At 54.8% G+C, this 22,078-nt stretch overlaps 1 protein-coding gene across 5 annotated transcripts in view; it reads right to left on the bottom strand.

The window, feature by feature from the left end:
• CROCC (ciliary rootlet coiled-coil, rootletin) overlaps positions 1-21,763 on the bottom strand; it is a 54,605-nt gene extending 32,842 nt beyond the window's left edge. The window contains exons 1-11 of one of the 5 annotated variants that reach the window (XM_047792078.1): positions 21,723-21,763; positions 14,323-14,464; positions 13,032-13,186; positions 8,908-9,093; positions 8,726-8,809; positions 8,590-8,651; positions 8,333-8,498; positions 7,407-7,513; positions 1,699-1,935; positions 942-1,038; positions 214-297 (exon numbers count right to left, since the gene is read on the bottom strand). In XM_047792078.1, coding sequence (XP_047648034.1) covers positions 214-297; positions 942-1,038; positions 1,699-1,935; positions 7,407-7,513; positions 8,333-8,498; positions 8,590-8,651; positions 8,726-8,809; positions 8,908-9,093; positions 13,032-13,166 — 1,158 coding nt within the window. In that variant the 5' untranslated portion in view covers positions 13,167-13,186; positions 14,323-14,464; positions 21,723-21,763. Of the gene's footprint in view, positions 1-213; positions 298-941; positions 1,039-1,698; positions 1,936-7,406; positions 7,514-8,332; positions 8,499-8,589; positions 8,652-8,725; positions 8,810-8,907; positions 9,094-13,031; positions 13,187-14,322; positions 14,465-15,028; positions 15,158-21,722 lie in introns of those variants that run through there. The other 4 variants (XM_047792080.1, XM_047792076.1, XM_047792077.1 and 1 more) reach the window with 4 other exon arrangements.
• Between the last annotated feature and the right edge of the window lie 315 nt (positions 21,764-22,078).

Below are 22,078 nucleotides of genomic sequence, written 5' to 3'. Positions count from 1 at the left end.
GGAACACGCGGCGCCTCTCCTCTCAAACCCCGGGGCTCCCCCAGGGGGCAGAGTTTCGGCTGAGCTAGCAGGGGTATCAGCCTGGGTCTCCAGGCTCCCCAACCACGTGCAATTCAGCTCAAGGCCACCAGGGGGCGTGGTGGTCCAGCACTGTCTGGCCTCCCCGTGCCCAGGGCTCCCACCCCTGTGGCCTTGACTGGCTCCATCTCAAACCTGTGCCAGGTCCCTCAGGGTCTGTTGCAGCCCCTCTCCATCCTCTGTCTCCAGGGCCGCCTGCTCCTGGAGCTGCAGGGATTCCTGGAGTGGTGATGGGGAGACAAAAGAAAGAGTGGTTAGTGTCTCTGCCCTAGTCGAAAACCCCGCCTTTGCCTCCCTCCCTAGACCACCACCAATCGGGTGGCGCAGAAGGCCGTGCCCAGAGGCCAGCAGCCTGGTGGACCCCACAGCAGCCCCAGTACCTCACTGAACAGACTAGGTCCAGAGAAGTGCAGTGTCCTGCCTCAGCTCACACAGCCTCTTGGAGGACAGCTGTACATAAAACCCAGGCTGGGCCCCACACAGAAGGATGACCTGCCCAAACAGCATCCTTGAGGGGCGTCCCTCTGGTGGGGAAGCAGCTGAGTTCCAAAAGAAAGCCCTGAGCTAGGACAGCAGAGGCGTGAATTCAAGTCCTGACTCCCCAGCTTACTGGCTTTGCGACTCTGCACAAGCATTTTCCCAAGAGCCTCAGGTTCCTCACACATATAGTGGGGATCATGCTACAGAAGTGCCGAGAGGATGAAATGGGATAAAGGAGGTGAGAGTGTCACCACTAGGGCTGGCACACACTAGGTGCTCAATTTATGAGTCTCAGTGGAATGCTCAGGGGTGGCCCGAGCAGTCCAGCCCTCAACCTGTATCCATGGATCTGATCAGTGCCCCTGTCCCACCCTGCCTCTCACCAGGGCTTCAAGCTTCTCGGTGAGGGCCTTGTTGAGCCGATCCTTCTCCAGATTCTGGTTCTGAAGGCGTTCCACTGTCAGGGCCAGCTCTGTCACTCTGGAGGTGGGGGAGCAACACAGGTGAACGGGAGACCCACCCAGCTTCTCAAATCCACCTGCTCTGTGTCCTTCATGCTTTCCAAACCTGAGGCAGTGACCCTAAGATTCACCTCCCTTGCTGGGTGACTTGGAGCAAGTCACTCTCCTTTCTGGGCCTCAGACCTCTCATCTCTAGATGAGACTGAGGGAGTTCCCACTGTGGCTCAGCCATAAGGAACCCAGCTAGTATCCATGAGGATGTGGGTTTGATCCCAGGCCCTGCTCAGTGGGTTAAGGATGCAGCGTTGCCGTGAGCTGTGGTGTAGGTCACAGATCTGGCGATACTGTGCCTGTGGCGTAGGCCGGCAGCTGCAGCTCTGACTCCACTCCTAGCCTGGGAACTTCCAGATGCTGTGGGTGCAGCCCTAAAAAGACAAAAAAAAAAAAAAGAGAGAGAGAGAGAGAAAGAATGAGGTGACCACCCACTTTATTTCATGGGAAAACACTCTAGGACTTGGCCAGGTCTCAGGAGCAGGGCGTGAACCTTCATCTGCCCGTTTTCTGAGCTCCCGCAGGGGAAGGGCCCATCACCAGGAAACAGATACCCCCTCCTCCCCACATCTCCAAGCACACACTCTGCGGGGAGCCCTGCCACACATGGTGCCTACCAGGCACCCACCGGGCACTGAGGTCGGCCTTGTCCAGGTTGCTCTGCACCTGCAGCTGGGCCAGGTCCTTCTCCTGGAGCACTCTGTCCCGAAGCTGCTCCTCCAGCTGGGCCTGCAGCAAGGCCTGCTTCTCCTGGGCTGCCTCCACCCGACTCTCAGCCAGCCTCAGGCCCGCGCTCAGCCCCAGGCCCGCCTCCTGGATGGCTCGTGAGGTCCGGGCCAGCTCCCCTCCCAGCTGCAGCAGGTCCCTGGTGGAGAGAACGCAGGATGGGGTTGGGGTGGGGGCAGGCCCCCAAGTGTACATTAAAACGACAGTGGGATGCTATTTGCCGCTCTAAGACTGGAGGGAAAAGTCACATAATGCACAGGGCAGGTGAGGCTCTCCCTTCCTCTGCTGGCGGGAAGGTGAGTGTAACCACACAGAGGGCAATAAGGAAGAGCTCGGAAAATTATAAAGGGACAGGCTCTACGAGCCACCAACGCCACTGTTTAGACTTTATCCTCCAGATGTGCCCCAACACAGGGGAAATGACCTGCATATAAGCAGATCCACTGCAGCACTGCTCATGTAAGAAATACATGTAACTCTGTAACAAATATCACAGAGTTCCCTTCGTGGCTCAGCAGTTAACAAACCCGACTAGCATCCATGAGGACATGGGTTCGATCCCTGGCCTCGCTCAGTGGGTGGAGGATCTGGCATTGCTGTGAGCTGTGGTGTAGGTCGCAGATGTGGCTCGGGTCTCGTGTTGCTCTGGCTCTGGTGTAGGCTGGAGGCTACAGCTCCAGTTGGACCCCTAGCCTTGGAACTTCCATATGCCACAGGTGCGGCCCTAAAGAGACAAAAAGAAAGAAAAGAAAAAAGAAAGGAAGAAAGAAAAAGAAATACTCTATGTCTGTCAAAAGGGAACTGCTATTAATAAGTCACGACACATGCATTTGATGGAATGCTCTGGAGCTGAGGAAAACAAACGAGGCGGCTCTTCAGAGTCCAACATGGGGCCACCTCCCAGTTATGGCTACTCAGTGAAGAAAGCATCTTCAAGAACTAAAAAGAGCTCCCTGGTAGCCTAGCGGTTACGGATTTGGCGTTGTTGCTGCTGTGGCTTGAGTTCGATCCCTGGCCCAGGAACTTCTACATGCCTTGGGTGCTGCCAAAAAAAGACTGTGAAGATGAAGTTCTACCAAGAGTATGTTAAAAAAACCAAGGGGAGGAGTTCCCGTCGTGGCGCAGTGGTTAACGAATCCAACTAGGAACCATGAGGTTGCGGGTTCAGTCCCTGCCCTTGCTCAGTGGGTTAACGATCCGGCGTTGCTGTGAGCTGTGGTGTAGGTTGCAGACGCGGCTCGGATCCCGCGTTGCTGTGGCTCTGACGTAGGCCGGGGGCTACAGCTCTGATTCAACCCCTAGCCTGGGAACCTCCATATGCTGCGGGAGCGGCCCAAGAAATAGCAACAACAACAACAACAAAAAGACAAAAAAAAAAAAAAGGCAAGGGGAGGAGTTCCCATCGTGGCGTAGTAGGTTTAGAACCCGACAGAGTGTCTGCGAGGACACAGGTTTGATCCTTGGCCTTGCTCAGTGGGTTAAGGATCCAGCATTGCCGTGAGCTCCAGCGTAGGTCACAGATGCAGCTTCAATCCTGCGTTGCTGTGGCTGTAGAGGAGGCTGGCAGCTGATTTGACCCCTAGCCCAGGAACTTCCATATGCCACAGGTACAGCCTAGTTAAAAAAAAAAAAAAAAAAAGCGAGGGGAGTTGCTGGAGACCACTGAACTGCTGAACTCTGCAGAAGGCGACTCAAGTAGAGGGTCTCCTTCAAAGACAAGATAAGGCAGCTATGCATTAACCACACTATTCTATAAGCTGCTACACTACGCCCTGGAGGTACGCACCAGTAAATGCCTGGCTAGTGGTTTCCTGTCTTATTCACTAAGAGGTAGCTTTATCATTACTTATGCCTGTTCCTGCTCGCTAACCTACATCAGTCACCTTCCTTAATAAAAGTCACGTGGGCTAAAGCCTAGGTGCCTTTGTTCTTCGGAACAGAGTGCCTCCTGGTCCTGCTTTCTAATTGTAAGAATCTTGGAGTTCCTGTCGTGGCTCAGTGGTTAATGAATCCGACTAGGAATCATGAGGTTGTGGGTTCGATCCCTGACCTAGCTCAGTGGGTTAAGGATCTGGCATTGCTGTGAGCTGTGGTGTAAGCTGCAGATGCAGCTTGGATCCTGCGTTGCTGTGGCTCTGGCGTAGGCCATCAGCTACAGCTCCGATTTGACCCCTAGCCTGGGAACCTCCATAAGCCGTGGGTGCGGCCCTAGAAAAGGCAAAAAGACCAAAAAAAAGTAATGAGAGTCTTGTGTGTTTTGTTATACCTCGCTGTCCCTCTTTCAGGATCTCCTGTTGCCCCGCAGGCCTGGACGCGGCAGGGAAGGGGGGATGTTTGTCATTCGCTGTAGTTGCTTGTATCAAATGAGCTGGAGTGTCTGGGCCAGAGGTGGGAGGGAGAATTTCCACAGTACACAATTTTGGAATTTGAAGCTTATGAATAAGTGAGTTATTCAAAAGCAAAATGTTAAAAATTTTATTTGCTAATTAAAAATAAAGCATTTTAAATATAATAAATAGGTTAACTCCTCCCCCTTTCTTGAATGAACTGTACCACGGGATATCTAATGGTAAGAAGAGGAAGTGCCTTATTATAGAAGAATTCCAGTTAATACATGAGGAAGAAGTGACAGAATGAGACAATCATGATTTTGCAACCTCTGATGAATGTCTGGACCTTGACATTGAATGTTAAGGGCTGCCAATGCACAGAAAGGGAGCCTCCTAGATGGCAGACCTTATGTGGAGGTCTTGTCAAAACAAAACAGGACACTGGAGGTCGCCTCGTCTGCACTGTTGATAAGAATGTAAATTGGTACATCCGCAATGGGGAACAGTATGGAGGTTCCTCGGAAAACTAAATATTGCAGCACTATTCACAATGGCCAAGATGTGGAAACAGACTGAATTAAATGTTCATCGACAGATGAATGGATTAAGAAGATGTGGAACATATACACAATGGAATACTACTCGGCCATTAAAAAGAATGAAATAATGCCATTTGCAGCAACATGGATGCAACTGGAGTTTTTTTTTTTTTTTTTTTTTTTTTTTTGTCGTTTTGCTATTTCTTGGGCCGCTCCCGAGGCACATGGAGGTTCCCAGGCTAGGGGTCGAAATCGGAGCTGTAGCCATCGGCCTACGCCAGAGCCACAGCAACATGGGATCCGAGCCTCGTCTGCAACCTACACCACAGCTCATGGCAACACCGGATCCTTAACCTACTGAGCAAGGCCGGGGATGGAACCCGCAACCTCATGGTTCCTAGTCAGATTTGTTAACCATTGCACCACGACGGGAACTCCTTCTTTTTTTTTTTTTAAAGGGCTGTACCTGTGGCATGTGGAAGTCGCCAGTCTAGGGGTCGAATCAGAGCTACATCTTCTGGCTTACATAAGAGCCACAACAACATGGGAACTGAGCCATGTCTTCGACCTACACCACAGCTCACAGCAACACCGGATCCTTAACCCACTGAACGAGGCCAGCAATCAAACCCATATCCTCATGGTTCTTAGTTGGGTTCATTAACCACTGAGCCATGAAGGGAACTCCCTGGAGATTTTCACATTAAGTGAAGTTAGAAAGAGAAAGACAAATGCCATATGATATCACTTATACATGAAATCTTAAATGTGGCACAGATGAGCCCATCTACAGAACAGAAACAGACTCACAAACATGGAGAACAGGCTGTGGTTGCCAAGGGGGACAGGGAAGAAGTGGGATAGATGGGGAGTTTGGAGGTAGTATATGCAAACTCTTCACTGAGAATGGATGAGCAATGAGGTCCTACTGTACAGCACAGGGAACCATATCCAGTCTCTTGAGACAGACCATGATGGAAGATAATACCACAAAAAGAATATATATATATGTGTGATTGGGTCACTGTGCTATACAGCAGGGATTGAGTCAACACTATAAATCAGGAGTTCCCATCGTGGCGCAGATGGTTAAGGAAGCCGACCAGGAACGATGAGGTTGCAGGTTCGATCCCTGGCCCCGCTCAGTGGGTTAAGGATCCAGCGTTGCCGAGAGCTGTGGTGTAGGTCGAAGACTCGGCTCGGATCCCGTGTTGCTGTGGCTGTGGTGTAGGCTGGTAGCTACAGCTCCAATTGGACCCCTAGCCTGGGAACCTCCATATGCTTCAGGTGCAGCCCTAGAAAAGACAAAAACAAACAAAAAACCCACTGTAAATCAACCATACCCTAATAAAAAATAAATTAGAAAACAAACCCTACCCATCCCGTGGGGTCAGTGCAAATTCCACTTCTTCTCTGAAGCATTTTTTCTGACCGCCCCAGCTCTCCCATCCCTCTGAGCACCTGGGACATCCTTTTTGTTCCACCTTCACGTCACTGACCATTCCTCAGTCTACAATTTGGGGGATCTACCTTTTTCCATCATGAGAGGTTCCAAGGTCCTTAGTAGCAGAAGCTGAATATTCTAGCAGATTAAAAGCAGGAGCTGCAGAGAGTTCCCGTCATGGCTCAGCGGAAATGAATCCGACTAGGAATCATGAGGTTTCGGGTTTGATCCCTGGCCTCGCACAGTGGGTTAAGGATCCGGCATTGCCATGAGCTGTGGTGTAGGTTGCAGACGCAGCTCGAATCCCGAGTTGCTGTGGCTCTGGTGTAGGCCGGAGGCTACAGCTCCGATTGTACCTCTAGCCTGGGAACCTCCATACGCTGCGGATGCAGCCCTAAAAGGACAAAAGACAAAAAAAAAGCAGGAGCTGCAAATCCTGACCTGGCTACTTACTGCTGTGTGATCCTGGGAAAGTCACTGCCTCTCTGATTTTCAGTGTCCTCATCTGTAAAATGGGGATTATTACAATTCCCACCTCACAAGGATGCCGTGGATGAGATGAAATAAAATGTACGGAGAGCCTAGCTTAAACACCTAGTAAACCTCTATGTTTTATTAGTAATGACTAGTAAACAGTCAATTTAATAAATACTAGGCATTCCCTTGTGGTGTAGGAGGTTAAGGATCCGGCATTGTCACTGCAGTGACTGGGGTCGCTGCTATGGCACGGGTTCAGTCCCTGGCCAGGAAACGTCCACCTGTTGTAGGTGTGGCCAAAAAAATAGTAAATGTCTTTAGTTTTGGTCATTTAGTCATAAATGGTCAATTTGGTAAATACTAAGCAACTGCCAAGATCTTGGTGAGAGTTATTATTATTTATTTTTGTCTTTTTAGGGCTGCACCTGCAGCATATGGAGGTTCCCAGGCTAGGGGTCCAATCGGAGCTGTTGCCACTGGCCTACGCCAGAGCCACAGCAACTCGGGATCCAAGCCACGTCGTTGACCTACAACACAGCTCTCAGCAACGCTGGATCCTTAACCCACTGAGCGGGGCCAGGGATCGAGCCCGCATCCTCATGCTTCCTTGTCGTATTTGTTTCCGCTGCACCACGACAGGAACTCCGAGAGTAGTTATTACTAGCTGCCTCTGCACCTCCGTAGGGCCTGGCACACAATAGGTATGTTGCCCTGGCCCCAAGTTCAATGGAGTTGAATTGAATTCAACTTGAAAAGGGGGGTTGTCTCCCAGCTGCTGCCACGTCTCCCCAGGCCACCCCCTCTGACAGCCAGGCCTTACCTCTCGGTGGACATCTTCGCCTCGCTGACCAGCCGTCGGACCCCCACAACCTGCCTCCAGAGGACGAGCAGACGGCTGTGCTCGTGGCTGAAGTAGGCATTGAAAGACTGGAGAGTAGAGGGGCTGAGTGAGGAGCTGGAGTGAGGACTGGCCCGCTTCCTCCTCCAGCTCTGAGCATCTGAGGCACTGTGGCCTGGGGAGCAGATCCTCCTGTGAGCTGGCTCCGAGCTGTCCACTCACCACCCCCCAAGCCTCCCGCTGGCACAGGGAGGTGGATTCCAAAGCCTCCACCAGATGCAAGCAGCAGCCAGGAAGGGCAGAAGTGCCAGGGACCTAGGATTGTGTCTTAGCTGCCAGCTGCGTGACCAGACAGGCTAACTTAACCTCTCTTTAGGAGGAGGAGGAGGATGGTACCTATCAGGCATGGTTATCATGAGGAAAAGACGAGAAAACACACGCCTAACACGTAGCATGTGCTAAGCAAAGCCAGCTGTTATTATTTTTTGCTTTTTAGGGCTGCACCCAAGGCATGTGGAAGTTCCCAGGCTAGGGGTCAAATCAGAGCTACAGCTGCCAGCCTACACCACAGCCACAGCAACACAGGATCCCAGCTGTGTCTTTGGCCTACACCATAGCTCAGAGCAACACCAGATCCCTAACCCACTGAGCAAGGCCAGGGATCGAACCTGCATCCTCATGGATACTAGTCGGGTTCATTACTGCAGAACCACTACAGGGACTCCAAAGCCAGCTATTATCATGACAACTATGTACCTCTTCTAAAGGGCTCATCTGGCCAGCAGGGCCCTCCCGCCCCCTCTCCTGATGACCTCTGCATCCCCACCACTCTACAAAGGCCCTTCCCCTCAGGTCAGGCTGGACCCGTGGGGCCCCACTGGCAACCCCACTCCAACCCCTGGGCCCACCTCTCCCTCACGCCTCCACGCTGCCTCCCGCTGCTCCAGCTCCTCACGGCTGCGAGTCCAGTCGCTGGTCACCTTGCGGATGTCCTCGCTCAGAGCCTGGTTGGCCGAGTTCGCCTGGTCCAGCTGCTCTCGGAGCATAGTGTTTACCTGGACCAGGCTGGCGCTTCTGGGTGAGGGGGAAAGGGACCGGTGGGTGCCTGGCAGGAGAGGACAGAGGCCCACCCTGCCAGCCACGCCCCCTTGCTGCTGCGCCCCACCTCTGCTGTTCCTCCTCCAGGCGGATGAGAGCGCTCTCCAGGCCTTGGCTGTGCTCTGTGTCCTGGGTGGGAGAAGTGGGGCATCAGGCTGGGAGCATGGAGGGAAGGGTCTGCCCTGCCCCACCCTGGCACCCACCCTCAGCCGCTGCTGCTCCAGCTCTGTGGATCTTTCCAGCAGCTGCTGTTCCATTTCAGAGCACTTCTTCTTGTACTGGAGAATCTGGGGGATGGGCGGAGAGTGACTGGTTACCCCCAGCGTGTGGGGGCAGGGCGAAGTGAGCACAAGGGTGGGTAGGAGCGGGAGTGGGCGGCCCTGACCTTGGCTTGCAGCCGCTGCACAAGCTGGGCCTGCCGCTGCTGGCCCTCCTGGTAGGCCTGCAGCTTGCGCCGGTAGGAGGCCTGCTCCTCCTGCAGCTGCCTCCTCAGCTCCACGCTCTGCCGGGCCAGCCCCCTGGGCTCCTGTGTTTCCAGCTCCCCAGGCTCCAGCCGCACAGCCTGCTCCAGCTGCAGGGAAGGGCCCTGCATGAGAGTCCTGGGCCTCCGGGGAAGGTAGGCACAGGCCTCTGCAGGGGGTGCCAGGCTGGGCCCTGACCCACAATGCCTTGCAGGCACATATGGGCAAGCCCAGGATGCAATGCACCTGTGCATGGGCTGATGCAGCCATGCATGGACACACAGACTGGGCGTGCACGGACACATGCAGGTAGACCCACAAACTTGTGCATGCAAAACACAAAGATGCGCTTTACAGGACCTGGGTTCCCTGTGAGCCTCTCCTCCAAAACATCCAACCCACTAGGGTGGATAATGATTAGATCCATGCCACTGTCTCCCCACCCCCACCCTAAGTAAGCTCAGGAAAGCCTGGATTTTTGTTCCCTGTTGTATCTTAGAACAGTAGCAGTAGCATGTTAATGAATTAATAGCATAAGCACACGTGAGTACATTCAGAAGCATCAATACACATGCGGAACTGAGCTTAGAGACAGGTACACACATAACGCACATGGGCGTCTCAAACATCCCCAGGGTTGTAGAGGTGAACTCCTTGCCCTGCCCCTACTCTCTGCATATACAGCACTCAGATTGGTAAGAGGCGGCTTATTAAGGCCCTCTCAGCCTGGCCTCAGACCCCCACCTCTCCCTCACCTCATGGGGAGCCTCTGCCGTCTGCCCCCTTCCTCTACCCCCAGGCCACTTGCAGCCCCTTCATCATCAGACCCTGGCAGAGGCAGGATGCCCGGCGGGCCCTAACTAGCGACGAAACCCCTAACTCCCTTAGGCACCTGCTGGTCCCAGAGGGCCCCCCAGCCACCTCCAGCTATTGGAGGAGGGAGGAGAGAGAAGGCAGCTGAGGATGTGAGGGACGAACAGGAGTGCCAGGGAACAACCAACAAGACGAGAGCCCAGGCATGGCATCCACACCCCCGGCCAGTCAGGTCCCAGGGAAGCCAAGGGCAAGGACAGCTACTCTCACCCACGCTAATAACGGTTCCAGGCCAGATCAGCCCTCCGAGCCTGTGTCAAGCAAGAGGGCTGGGACAAGTGAGCCACCAAGCTGAAAACAACCACATCTCCACTTCCTCCAACCCCCCACCCTCAGGGACAGCACTGGGACAGGGTGACTGTGCCCACGGAGGCTGCTTGGGGGCTTCAGTTCATGTCTGGGGGGGCACCCGGTCTGAGGGTGCAAGAAAAGGCAATATGCAGAGGGTCTCTGCCTTGAGGGCACCGTAGCTAGTTATCTGCGTGAAGTCCACCTAAGTCAGTGACAGAGCATCTACATCTGTGCATGGTGGCAGTGGTACTGAGATGCCGGGTGCGTATTGTGCACCCATGCGGTGCCTTCTTGAGCGGGGGTGTAGGGGTGGGGGGGTGATTTGTCATTTGTGTTGGTGTGTGACCTGTGTGTCTCTGTGTCCGGGCCTGCACGGGGACCTGGGCGAGGTGGCATCTGTGGTTCAAGGTTACATTGTGATGCAGGTGATGGGTCTGTGTGTGTGTTCGTGTGTTCTTACAAGTCCACATGTTCTTATGTCTGTGTGCACAGCTGTAAGTGGGCGGGTCTGGGGAGCGGCTGGGGTTTGCATGCATCTGTGCTCCTGTACTTTTGGCTGCATGTGTCCAGACGTGAGAATATTACTTTGTGTGCAGTGTCGCTGTCGCGCAGCTCTGACTGCACACATGGGTAGGACTGTACAGTGTCTGCTGCACCTTCTGCTGGGCCCGGTCCATGAATCTGAGTGTATCTGCGGGGTGGGCTTGGGTTTGTGGGCAGTGGTCTGATTGCGGCTTGCATTGTGTTTTGCACATCCGCGTGAACCAGATGCTGCCTGTATCTTGGACTTAGAGGGGTTCCTGCAGTCACCGTGTGTGCCACTGCTTCCCCAGTGCGTGCCTTCGGACCCAGGCCACTCCTGGCCACACCTCACCCCTTTCCACAAACTTTGCCCCTCATAGAACAGCCTTTCAATTTTACTTGTAATTCAAAAGGGAAGGAGGCTGCCACCAAGCCAGGGATGAAAGAAGTTTACTGTCTCCCCTAGCAACCGCTGCCCCAGTCCCCGCCATTTGATTCACTCCATCCAGGTTGCCATGGACACTGGGGGAGGCCAGGGGGCCCAGCCTGTGAGGCCGACTCCCTCCTTCCCATCCCAGCTGCCTCATCCAGAGACAGGAAGAAAGGGGGGCTCTTCCTCCAACCTGGGAGGTGGCTGCTGCCTCAGTTACCCTACATGCAGTCAACCGGACCAGATCCTCACCTCACCTCCACTCCCCTCTCCCAGGGATGCTGTGGGGTTCAAAGAGTCAGAACAATCACAGCGACTGCCCCCAACCCACCCAGCCCACATGCAGCTATTACGGCCACAAGGGTCGACCCTGCCACCTGCAGCCCAGGGACAAGTGGGCAGCAGGACAGGGCCTCAGGACCACAAAGCCCTGACCTGGAGTCTCATCTCAGCTCCCACTGACCTTGGCCCTGTCCTACACCCTCTCTGGGCATGTTTCCCCATCATCTCCAATGAGATGATCTCCAAGCTCTGATGTTCTCTGGGAACCTACGCCCAGGAAAGGCCTCAAGATCAATCTCATCCAAGCCCTCCCGGGGCCGGGGGCAGGTGGTAGGGCGCACTCCCTCTCAGACAGCAGACAATCACAGGCCAGGCTTCCTCCACGGGCTATTCGGGGCCTCCCCAGCCGCACGGGGAAAGCTTCTAGACTAACGCAGCTCCCCTGACCCCAGTCCCAGTTGCTGTGCCCTAACAGAAAAGCGATGCACTATATCCACCTCTTCTTCCCTTTCTCTGCCACCCTGGGGGGCAGTGCCAGCTTCATCATCAGCCAGAAGTTGGCATGTAAGAGGCGGCCCCTGGGGGCCTGACACTGTGCCAGGGGCCAAAAGATGACCAGCCTAAACTGGGAGGGGGTTGGCTCAGGGCCCACCACCCACAATGTGGATCGGCCCAGCCTGCCCTCCACACCACCAACGAACCCTGGGAAAACTAGCTCTGTGCTGCCCCCAGTGCTAGGGGACACTGTGGGGGGCCCCCTGCTCTGCTCCTCTACAAGTCTCAACAAGTCAGGAGCTTGTCCAGGCCGGCGAATGCCAGGACATGGGCACACCCCACAACCACACAGGGGATCCTAGGACAGCTTCACTCTCTGGGCTTCAATCTTCCATTTGTACCATCAGGGGTCACATCTGAGTCCTGCCAGCTCTCCTGGGGCCAGCTGACCCCTGAACCCCCAGCCCAGTTGTCTCTTCCCAAATCCGGGAAACAAAACCGCAATGCCGAGCCCTGGGCTGGGTGACCCCAAGTACCATGCTTTCCCTCTCCCCAGCCTCTGCAATCTCCTCTGGTTTTTCTGTTTGTCTTTTGTTTTTTTTTTTTTTTCCACAGCCACACCTGCGGCATATAGAAGTTCCCAGGCTAGGGGTCAAAACAGAGTGCAGCTGCCGGCCCTCACCACAGCCACAGCAACACCTGATCCAAGCTGCCTCTGTGACCCACGCAGCAGCTTGCAGCAACACCAGATCTTTAACCCACCGAGCGAGGCCAGAAATCAAACCTGCATCCTCATGGATACTAGCTGGGTTCTTAACCCACTGAGCCACAATGGAACTAAGGGGGCGTTTGTTCTCTGTGCCCCCACACCCCAATCAGGCCTGAGACACACAGCAATGAAATACCCCCGGTGCCAGGCACTTTATCCCATCATCTCACTAATTCCTCAGAGCTCCAGGCCGCAGTACCATCTCTACTACAGAAAGCAAGCTCACAGCGCGGCATGGTTTGCTCAAGGCTATTCAAGTTGGCGGAGCCACAGTTTCAATGGAGGCAGCCTGACTCCAGGGCCCACATTTTGCCCCATGCCCTGGCTATCTCCTGCCCATGCGGCAGGGGAGCCCCAGCCCAGCTCTCAGCTCGGGCAGCACCCACCCTCTCGCTGACCGCGCTGTACTTGATGGCCAGCTCATCGCGCTCTGCTCGGCTCTGGGCCAGCAGGTCCTCCACGCGGGACAGCTCCTGCTGCAGCAGCTGGTTCTCCTCCTGCAGCGACAGCATCGATGTCATCTCGGTGGCTGGCAGCGGGGCTGGAGGGGGACAGCAGGCACGTGATTGGCTTCCACCTGTGTCCAGAGGGACCACCTTCCTCTTATAGATGCCCTACCCATCCTGGAGGCAGAAAAATGGACCAGGCCCCCTGGAGGAGCTGCAGCTGAGGGGGTCCTTCCCAGACCCTCAAACCACATGTCAGGGTGCCACCCTCCAGGAGGGGCAGGAGCCCATCAACTTCCTGCCTGGGTGGGGAATGAACACTACCACCCCTTGGATGGGTTTTTTGGTTTTTTTTGCATTTTAGGGCCATACCACAGTATATGCAAATTCCCAGGCTAGGGGTTGAATCGGAGCTACAGCTGCCTGCCACAGCCACGTGGGATCCGAGCTGTGTCTATGACCTACACCACAGCTCACGGCAACGCTGGATCCTTAAACCCACTGAGAGAGGCCAGGAATCGAACCCATGTCCTCATGGATACTAGTGGGGTTCATTACCACTGACCCAAGCCAAGAACTCTGCCCCTCAGACTTCTGCAAAGCCTTGAGCTAAATTGAACTGCCCTCCTCCTATAATCTCAGGTTCACCCAGTGCACACCTTCCCTGGGAAAGAATGTGGTGTTTGAGGTTTAAGTCTTTGCAGCAGGTGGTCTGCAAGCAAGTAGAGGATGCTCAGCCCTGCCTTCTAGCAGTATCACAGGAGGAACAAATCTGGATACCTCTGAGCCTTCCATTTTCTCATTTGTAAAATGGGACCCTCCATCACAGGCTGGTGCCTGTCTCCCAGTGATTATTCAAGAATGGCAGCTGCGGAGTTCCGGTCGTGGCGCAGTGGTTAACGAATCTGACTAGGAACCATGAGGTTGCAGGTTCAATCCCTGCCCTTGCTCACTGGGTTAAGGATCCGGCGTTGCCATGAGCTGTGGTGTAGGTTGCAGACACGGCTCGGATCCTGCGTTGCTGTGGCTCTGGTGTAGGCCGGTGGCTACAGCTCCGATTGGACCCCTAGCCTGGGAACCTCCATATGCTGCGGGAGCAGCTCAAGAAAAGGCAAAAAAAAAAAAATGGCAGCTGCAATCATTAGCGTCATTATGACTTGAGGAGGGGGATGGGAGAAGAGGTGAGATGCAGGCAGTGTCTGGGGAGGGGGAGGGCGAAAGGGAATGGTACCTGGGTGCTCAGGCTGGGAGAAGTTGCGGGTGACAATCTCCCTGATGCGGGCAGGCAGGCAGGTGGGCTGAGAGTCCTGGGCCGGGTCCTGCACGTTCAGGCCCTTCTCCTGGCCCAGTCCCAGGATGCTGCTCTCCAGTGTCTGAGGAGGGAAAAGAGGGAGGGTCTGCCAGAGACCTGGGGCCCTGGGCTCCCTGGTGGGCATGGCAGAGAAAGCCCTGCTGCCCAAGATGTGGGTGCCCAGGAGATCCTTGGGAGATTCCAAAGGGATGTTAGTCTGGGAGTTAGAATTGCCAAAACCCCCAGGGAAGACACTCAGTGTGCCCCCACCCCCGGCAGGAGGCAAACCAAAGCCCATGACCCACTCACAAACTCCACAGGTTGGCCGAATGTTGGGGGCTCCAATACACCTCCAACCCAAGATGGGTGAGGACCCCACTGTGCCAGCAGAGGTCACCCCAACCCTAAAATCTGGAGGTAAGGACCCTCCTCTCAAGGGGCACTGGATAAAGGAGCCATGGAGTTGAACCCTGGGCTCGCTCTACCCAGTGTGGCTGGGAGCTGCAAGCTGGGGGCTCCTGCGCACCCCACCCCCACCACACCTCTTCCACCCTTGGGCTTCTAAAATGCACCCACCCCTCACCCAGTCCTGCTAGGCCAGCACTCCCCTGCCCTGGACTCAGTGGGCACAGCCCCCAGGACCCACCTGGATAACTTCCTCCAGTGCCAGCTGGGCCTCCAACGACCCCTCTAGCCCCAAGCTCATGGGGAGGGGGATACTGTGGGCACCCCTCTCCCCGCCCTTCCCCAGGGCCCTGGAGACCAGCACAGCCCACCCACCCCACAACCAGACTGCTGCGCTGAGCACTGGGCAGATTAGGCTTAAATCCGGCGGCGCGACCACGTGACCACGGAGGTGGGCGGGGCTAGGGAGGGGGAGGGGAGAGAAGCCGGGCAGAGGGGAACCGGGAGAAGAGGAAGGAGGAAGAGGGGGAGGAGAGGACATTGAGAGGAAAGAGGAGGGAGAGGATGGAGAAGAGGAGGGGGAGGGGTGGAGAGGGAGAAGGGAGGGACCTGGAGGTGAGGACCCCCCACCCCAACGGGGACTCCCACCCTCTCCAGCTGCTGGGTCCTAGAGTCCTCCAAGCCCAGGGGGTGGGGTCGACATCTTGGAGGCAGAAGGCAGAAAAGGCCAGTCTTCAGAGACCCTCCTTACTGACCCAGAACAAGGATCACATGGTTTGCTAAGAATGTCTTTACAGGCTGCTGGGATAACGTTTTCCCACAGCAGGTGCAGGGCAAGGAACACAGGCTGTGGAATTGCCCACATCAGGTCAGGAACTGAATCCCCCTTCCCCTCTGCTCCGGCTGTGCCCCTCAGGGAAACCGCCTTTGACTCTCCAAGCCTCAGTGTAAGATGCAATTATTGGCACCCATCTCGTGGAGTCATCTGGGGGCACAGAGAACTTGTGACTGGGCATTGAGCTCAGAGTGAGCATGCGGTCGGATCTGAAAATCCAAAAGGTACAGTCCCTGGACCCCAGGGCCCTGGGACTCAGGGCTCCCCCACTGCCTCCCGTCAGTCCCTCCCTAAGGCAAGGAGGCTGTGTGATGTGGTGGTGAGGCCGTCAGCTCTAGAATCAGGGTCGGATCCGGGGTTGCAGCGGAGCCCCAGCTCTGCCACTGTTGGCAGTGTGACCTTGGACAGGTTACCTCTGAGCCTCAGTTTCCTCATCTCTAAAATGGGGCTGGTAGCACCTACCACCCAGAGTCACTGTTAAGATTAAATGGGGGAGTTCCGTTGTGGTGAAGCGGAAATGAATCCAACTAGTAACCATGAAGTTGCGGGTTCGATCCCTGGCCTCCGTCAGTGGGTTAAGGATCTGGTGTGGCCGTGAGCTGTGATGTAGTTCGCAGACACGGCTGGGATTCCGCATTGCTATGGCTGTGGAGTAGACCGACAGCTACAGCTGTGATTTGACCCCTAGCCTGGGAAACTCAATATGCTGCAGGTGCGGCCCTAAAAAGCAAAAGCAAAAGCAAAAAAAATGGGTTGAAAGGTGTAAGGGGTTTGAATCACAGCCGGCTGGTGGTGAGCAGTTAGTAACCGGCAGCTGCTGTTCCTGTTGTCATTAGCAGCAGGTGTCTGGGCTCCTGCTACCTCTTGGCCCACTGCCTCAGGGTGCCCTCTGCTCTCAGTGTAAGTCCCATAGGAGGTACATGGTGTTATCTGATTAAATCCTCTCCTCGACCCATTTCAAGATGAGAAAACCGGGACCCAGAGAGGCTGGGCTCTTACCTATTCAAAGCAGCACACAGCTGCAGGAGAGATATTAGCCCTAAGCTCCTTCCACTTAGGCCAGGCAGCCTCAAGGGCAAGGGCACGGCATTTGCACTTCAAGGCCCTACCCCTGTCTAGGTCAGACCCAGGAATGCAACTGGTGCTGCATAAGTGCACATCATCAGTCCAAGCTGAGCCTGGAAGCCCTCACCCCTAACCAGGAATCTGCTCTGGAAATGGAAAAGCAGGAAACGGGGCACACCAGGCTAAAAAAGAAGTGCCACTGAGTTGCCATAGCGACCAAGGCCAGATTTAAGCAACACTAAACTCAGCCGAGGCAGGGAGCTGTCACTACAAAATCCTGGGACTCCCTTTTCCCACCTCCAGACAGCTTTCAGAATTCCCCTCTAAAGGCTGCCCTCTGAAACCGGAGCAGGGGGGAGGCCACCAATGCCCCTAGGCGGGGCTCTCCACCCCTGATTGCCCAGCTTGGCAGAGAGGGGAGCCCAGATGTGCTCAGTGAACTGAACTGAATTAATCTGTGCTTCCCTCGCCAGTGCCCTAAGGGATGGGGGGAGGGAGCGGGATGCCGGCTTTTGTACCAGCTGATTCCAACCCTTGGTTTTGCCTGCAAAGTTCTCCCCCTAGAGACTTACAGGTTCTACTGAGCCCAAGCAACCAAATCTAAACCCTGTGTGTATGTGCTTTTCTCTAATGCCTGCAGCTTCCACCTAATTCTCAAAACAACAATTGAGGAGTTCCCTGGTGGCATGGCCAGGTAGGGACCTGGCATTGTCAATGCAGTGGGTCAGAGCACTGCAGTGGCGCAGGTTTGATCCCTGGCCTGGAAACTTCTGTATGCTGTGGTGCAGCCAAAAAACAAAAACAAAAAACAAAAAAACAAGAATAACTAAATTTTTTTTTTTTTTTTTGCTTTTTAGGGCCACACGTGCGGCATAGGGAGGTTCCCAGGCTAAGGGTCAGATCAGAGCTACAGCTGCTGGCCTAGGCCAGAGCCACAGCAACGCCAGATCCAAGCTGCATCTTCGACCTACACCACAGGTTGTGGCAATGCTGGAGCCTTAACCCACTGAGCGAGGCCAGGGATCGAACCTGCAACCTCATGGTTCCTAGTCAGATTTGTTTCCGCTTTGCCATGAGAGGAACTCCCAGTAACTGACTTCATTATAGGAAAAGTCTGGATGTTATAGCTTCTGCGGCAAACCAGCTGTGCCTCCCCATCAGCCATGTGATCCTGAGCCAATGACTTTGCCTCTCTGAGCCTCAGTTTCCTTATCTATAAAATGGGATAATAACAGTGCCTGCTTCTATCATGAAGATTAAATAAGATGATCCATGCTTAGCTATGTGCCTGTACATAGTGTGACCGAAACTGCTGCGTTTATCAAAAAACATTCCCAAGGAGTTCCCCGATGGCTCAGTGGGTTAAGGATCCAGTGTTGTCACTGCTGTGGCGAGCGTTTGATCCCTGGCTCAGATGCTTCCGCATGCTGTGGGTGTGCCAGAACAAAAACAAAAACCTTTCTGGTCTTCTTGGGAAGATGGCCAGCAGTCATTTCCAGATACCTTTGCAGTCAGATATGGCCATGTGAAATTAAGAGAGAATGTATGCCACTTAAGACCTGGCCCATAAAGACCTCCCAGGAGGACTTTTCTCTTTCCCCATCCACCAGCTGGAAGGAAATAATGCTGAGGGGAGTTCCCGTTGTGGCGCAGCAGAAATGAATGTGACTAATGTCCATGAGGATGAGGTTCGATCCCTGGCCTCTATCAGTGGGTCAGGGACGTAGCGTTGCCAGGAGCTGTGGTGTAGGTCACAGACATGGCTCAGATCCCACTTGCTGTGGCTGTGGTGTAGACCGGCAACTGTAGCTCTGATTCAACCCCTAGCCTGGGAACTTCCATATGCTGCGAGTGTGGCCCTAAAAAAAAAAAAGAAAGAAAAAGACATAATGCTGAGTTCCTAGGGGAGGCCAGAGCCACAGGCTGGGAGGGGTCTGACTCCATGAGTCACCATGCAGAAAGCCACCCCCCAGACTTTTCGAGACATAAGTTTCTGTTGTGTTAAGCCGCTGAGATTTCAGGGGTTCATTATCACAGCAGCTAGAATTACCTTAATTACTACATGCTGTTAAACAGTGCATACGTGTTGGCTATTATTAGTGTTATCATGGCTATCACTGTCACGACATAGACTCCTCCCAGTATGCAATCTAGAACCTGGCTTAGTACACAACAGACCCTTAAACATTGTCAGGCGAACAGATACAGAGGAGAAACCCTCATTTCCTCCCCACTCTTTTTTTTTTCTTTGGCTGCCCCCTCTGCAAATGGAGCTCCCTGCCAGGGATTGAATCTGAACCACAGCTTCGGCCACACCAGATCCTCAACGCACTGGGCCAGGCCAGGAGTCCAACCCTTGCTGCCACAGAGACGCCGCCGCATCCTTAACCCACTGTGTCACAGGAGGAACTCCCCTCTGCACTCTTACTTAGCCCTCTGCCAACCTGCAGACCTGCCAGTTGCAGGAGCCAAAAAGTCCCTCAAAGCCAACTCATGAGTTCACACATACCAGCTGCTCTTAACCCAAACATCATTATTATTTATTCTCTGGCTACTGACTAGAAATTGTAATAAAAATACTGAACCAACCATGAGCCAGGCCTGTGCCCCAAACTCTGCATCTGCATCCTATCTGTTTTAACCTTATTGACAGCCCCGTGATGCTGGTGCTCTTCTACCCACTTTACAGATGACAACACTAAGGCTGGGTGAAGTTAAATGATTTGCTCAAGGACACCCAGCTGTGAAGCGCTGAAGCCACAGGTGAGACCCAGGTATGCCTGGTTCCGAAGTTTTAAATAGTAACAAGCAATGGAGTTCCCATCGTGGCTCAGCGGAAACGAATCTAACTAGTATCCATGAGGACGCAGCTTCGATCCCAGGCCTTGCTCAGTCTGTTAAGGATCTGGCTTTGCCATGAGCTGTGGTGTAGGTTGCAGATGCAGCTCAGATTCTGCATAGCTGTGGCTGTGGCATAGGCAAGCAGCTGCAGCTCTGATTAGGAGGTTCCCTAGCCTGGGAACCTCCATATGCCACGGGTGCAGCCCTACAAAGCAAAAAACCAAAAAAGAAAAAACACCAAACCCCTCAAATCCTACCACCACAAACAAGGCGTGACTCATCTGGCCCTGGTCCCCCTCTCCCCCCATCTCCACCCCCCTCCCCCAGCTCATTCCACTCCGCTGATTCTCAAACACACCCACCATGCTGCCACCTCAAGGTCTTTGCCACCTTCTCTGCCTGGAATGCTCTTCCCCTTTCTTTTCATGGCTGACTCCTTGTCAACCAGACCTTGGCCCAAAATGTCACCTTCTGAGAGTGTGAACCCTGACCTCCCAGCCAAAGCGGTTTCTGCCAGGAGCCATTCACTGTTTGCTCCTACATGTATGTTGTCTGCCTGCTCCAAGGGCAGGGACCGAGTCAGCCTTGTTTACTGATGTCGCTACAGGGCCTAAGGCTCAAAGCGCCATGAACAGCTGTTGAGTGAATGAAGGGATGCTAGGAGGTAAGTAATAATACAGGAAACTAAATGAAAAAAATACAAAGGAAAAAAATTCCTCTGGGTTTGGTGGGGGTCACACAGGGCAAGGCTTGGCCATGGTTGGTGTAACCTACAGACTGGGAAGGAATTCAGAGTAAACACTGGGCAATGTACCCAACACAGGACCCCTGGGTGGAAGGGGTATCTAGTCTCCAAGGGCTGACCCCCATTTCCAGGGCTTGAGAGAAAGACGGGAGAGGAGGGGCTATGTCAAAGAAACCCCAAGCTCTAGGAGTTCTTACTCCTCAGATCTTTCCTGACTGCAAGCCTGGCCTCGCTTGGCTTGGCCTTAGCCTCTGGTCTGATCCTGCCACAGGATTAGTTTATTGAGCACCTGCCGTGAGCTTAACCAAGGAAAACAGAAAATCTCAGATGAAAACAGATAGATGGTACCTTCATGGCCTCCCCCCAAGTCTAGGTCCCAGAGGGAGCTGGGGAGACGGGCCACCAAGGAGTCATACAGGGAATGACTCAGACGTCCCTTGACCAGCAGTGCTCAGAGCTGTTGTCCTCTTGGGTTTGCATAAAATCAGAAGGTAAGAGAGCCTGTTCAAAATGCCAACCCCAGGAGTTCCTGTCCTGGCACAGCAGAAACGAATCCGACTAGGAACCATGAGGGTGCAGGTTCGACACCTGGCCTTGCTCAGTGGGTTAAGAATCCAGTGTTGCTGTGAGCTGTGGTGTAGGTCGGATCTGATGTTGCTGTGGCTGTGGTGTAGGCTGGCAGCTACAGCTCTGATTCCACTCCTAGCCTGGGAACCTCCATATGCCGTGGATGCAGCTCTAAAAAGCAAAAAGCAAAAAAAAAAAAAAAAAAACAACCATCGAGACTAAAGGGGGAGGCGGGGGAACGAGACTGGTGGACTTCAAGCCCCACTCTGAGTAACTCGAGGAGGGCCCAAATTCCTGCACAGGCTGTGTCATCTTGGGTAACTCAATTGACCATTCTGGGCCTCAGTTTCCTTATGGGTAAAATGGAGCTACTTTCGACTCCGTTTGTTGCTTAGAAACCATATCCCAAGCGAGGAAGGCAGGGCCGGTGCCTGGCCCTCAGGAAGCTGCAGAAAGGGATCGGCTGGTGGCGGTGACAGTTGGGAAAGTCCTCCCACGGGAGCGCTGCCTGGCGAGTGAGGGGACCGCTGGACAGAGAGACGCTTCTCTGCTTGTCTGCAGGCCGCAGCGCCCGGACAGGCCTCTGCCTCGTCCCGCCCACCCCAGCCCGCGGGAATCTCTGCAGGACCGCTGGCAGGATGTCCGCAGAGGCCCCGGGCGCGCTCTCCAGGCTGCCGGGCCGGGCAGCGCCGGGGGCGCGGCGCGTGCGCCCAGAGCGCCCCCAAGGCCCCGGCCGGCGGCTTCATCCCGCCCCCTGGCGCGCGCCCGCTTTCCCGCCCTCCGCGCGCGCCGCAATCTCGGCCCCGCGGCCTCCTCCCACCGCAGCGCGCCACGCGCGCCCGAGCCCCTGGCCCGCGGTTGCGCGCGCTGCCGGGCTCCTACCTTCGTGCGCCGCCGCCGCTGCCGCCGAGGCCGAGCGGGCCGGGCTGGGCGGGGCCAGAGGGCGGAGCTCGGGCCAGAGGGCGGAGCTCGAGCCCGACCCGCCCACGTCCTCGCGTTGCCCGGGTGGAGGGCGCGCCCTGGGCCCGGGGCGGGGCCGGCCTCAGGGAGCGTGCGGCGGGTCAGTCTGAGAACGTTTAACCTTAAGCCGCGCTGCCTGGAAGGCCTTTCTTACAAGATCGCATTTACTGCTCGGGACAACCCAGCAAACAGAGCTGATTAGTTTCTTATATATAAACGTGAAATTGAAGATTAAGCCAATTAATGCTTAAGATCTCGAAGCTGCAAGATGGCAGACG

The sequence above is a fragment of the Phacochoerus africanus genome, chromosome 8, assembly GCF_016906955.1.
Source record: "Phacochoerus africanus isolate WHEZ1 chromosome 8, ROS_Pafr_v1, whole genome shotgun sequence".
Classification (NCBI taxonomy): domain Eukaryota; kingdom Metazoa; phylum Chordata; class Mammalia; order Artiodactyla; family Suidae; genus Phacochoerus; species Phacochoerus africanus.
This window is presented reverse-complemented; position numbering and strand designations above follow the sequence as displayed.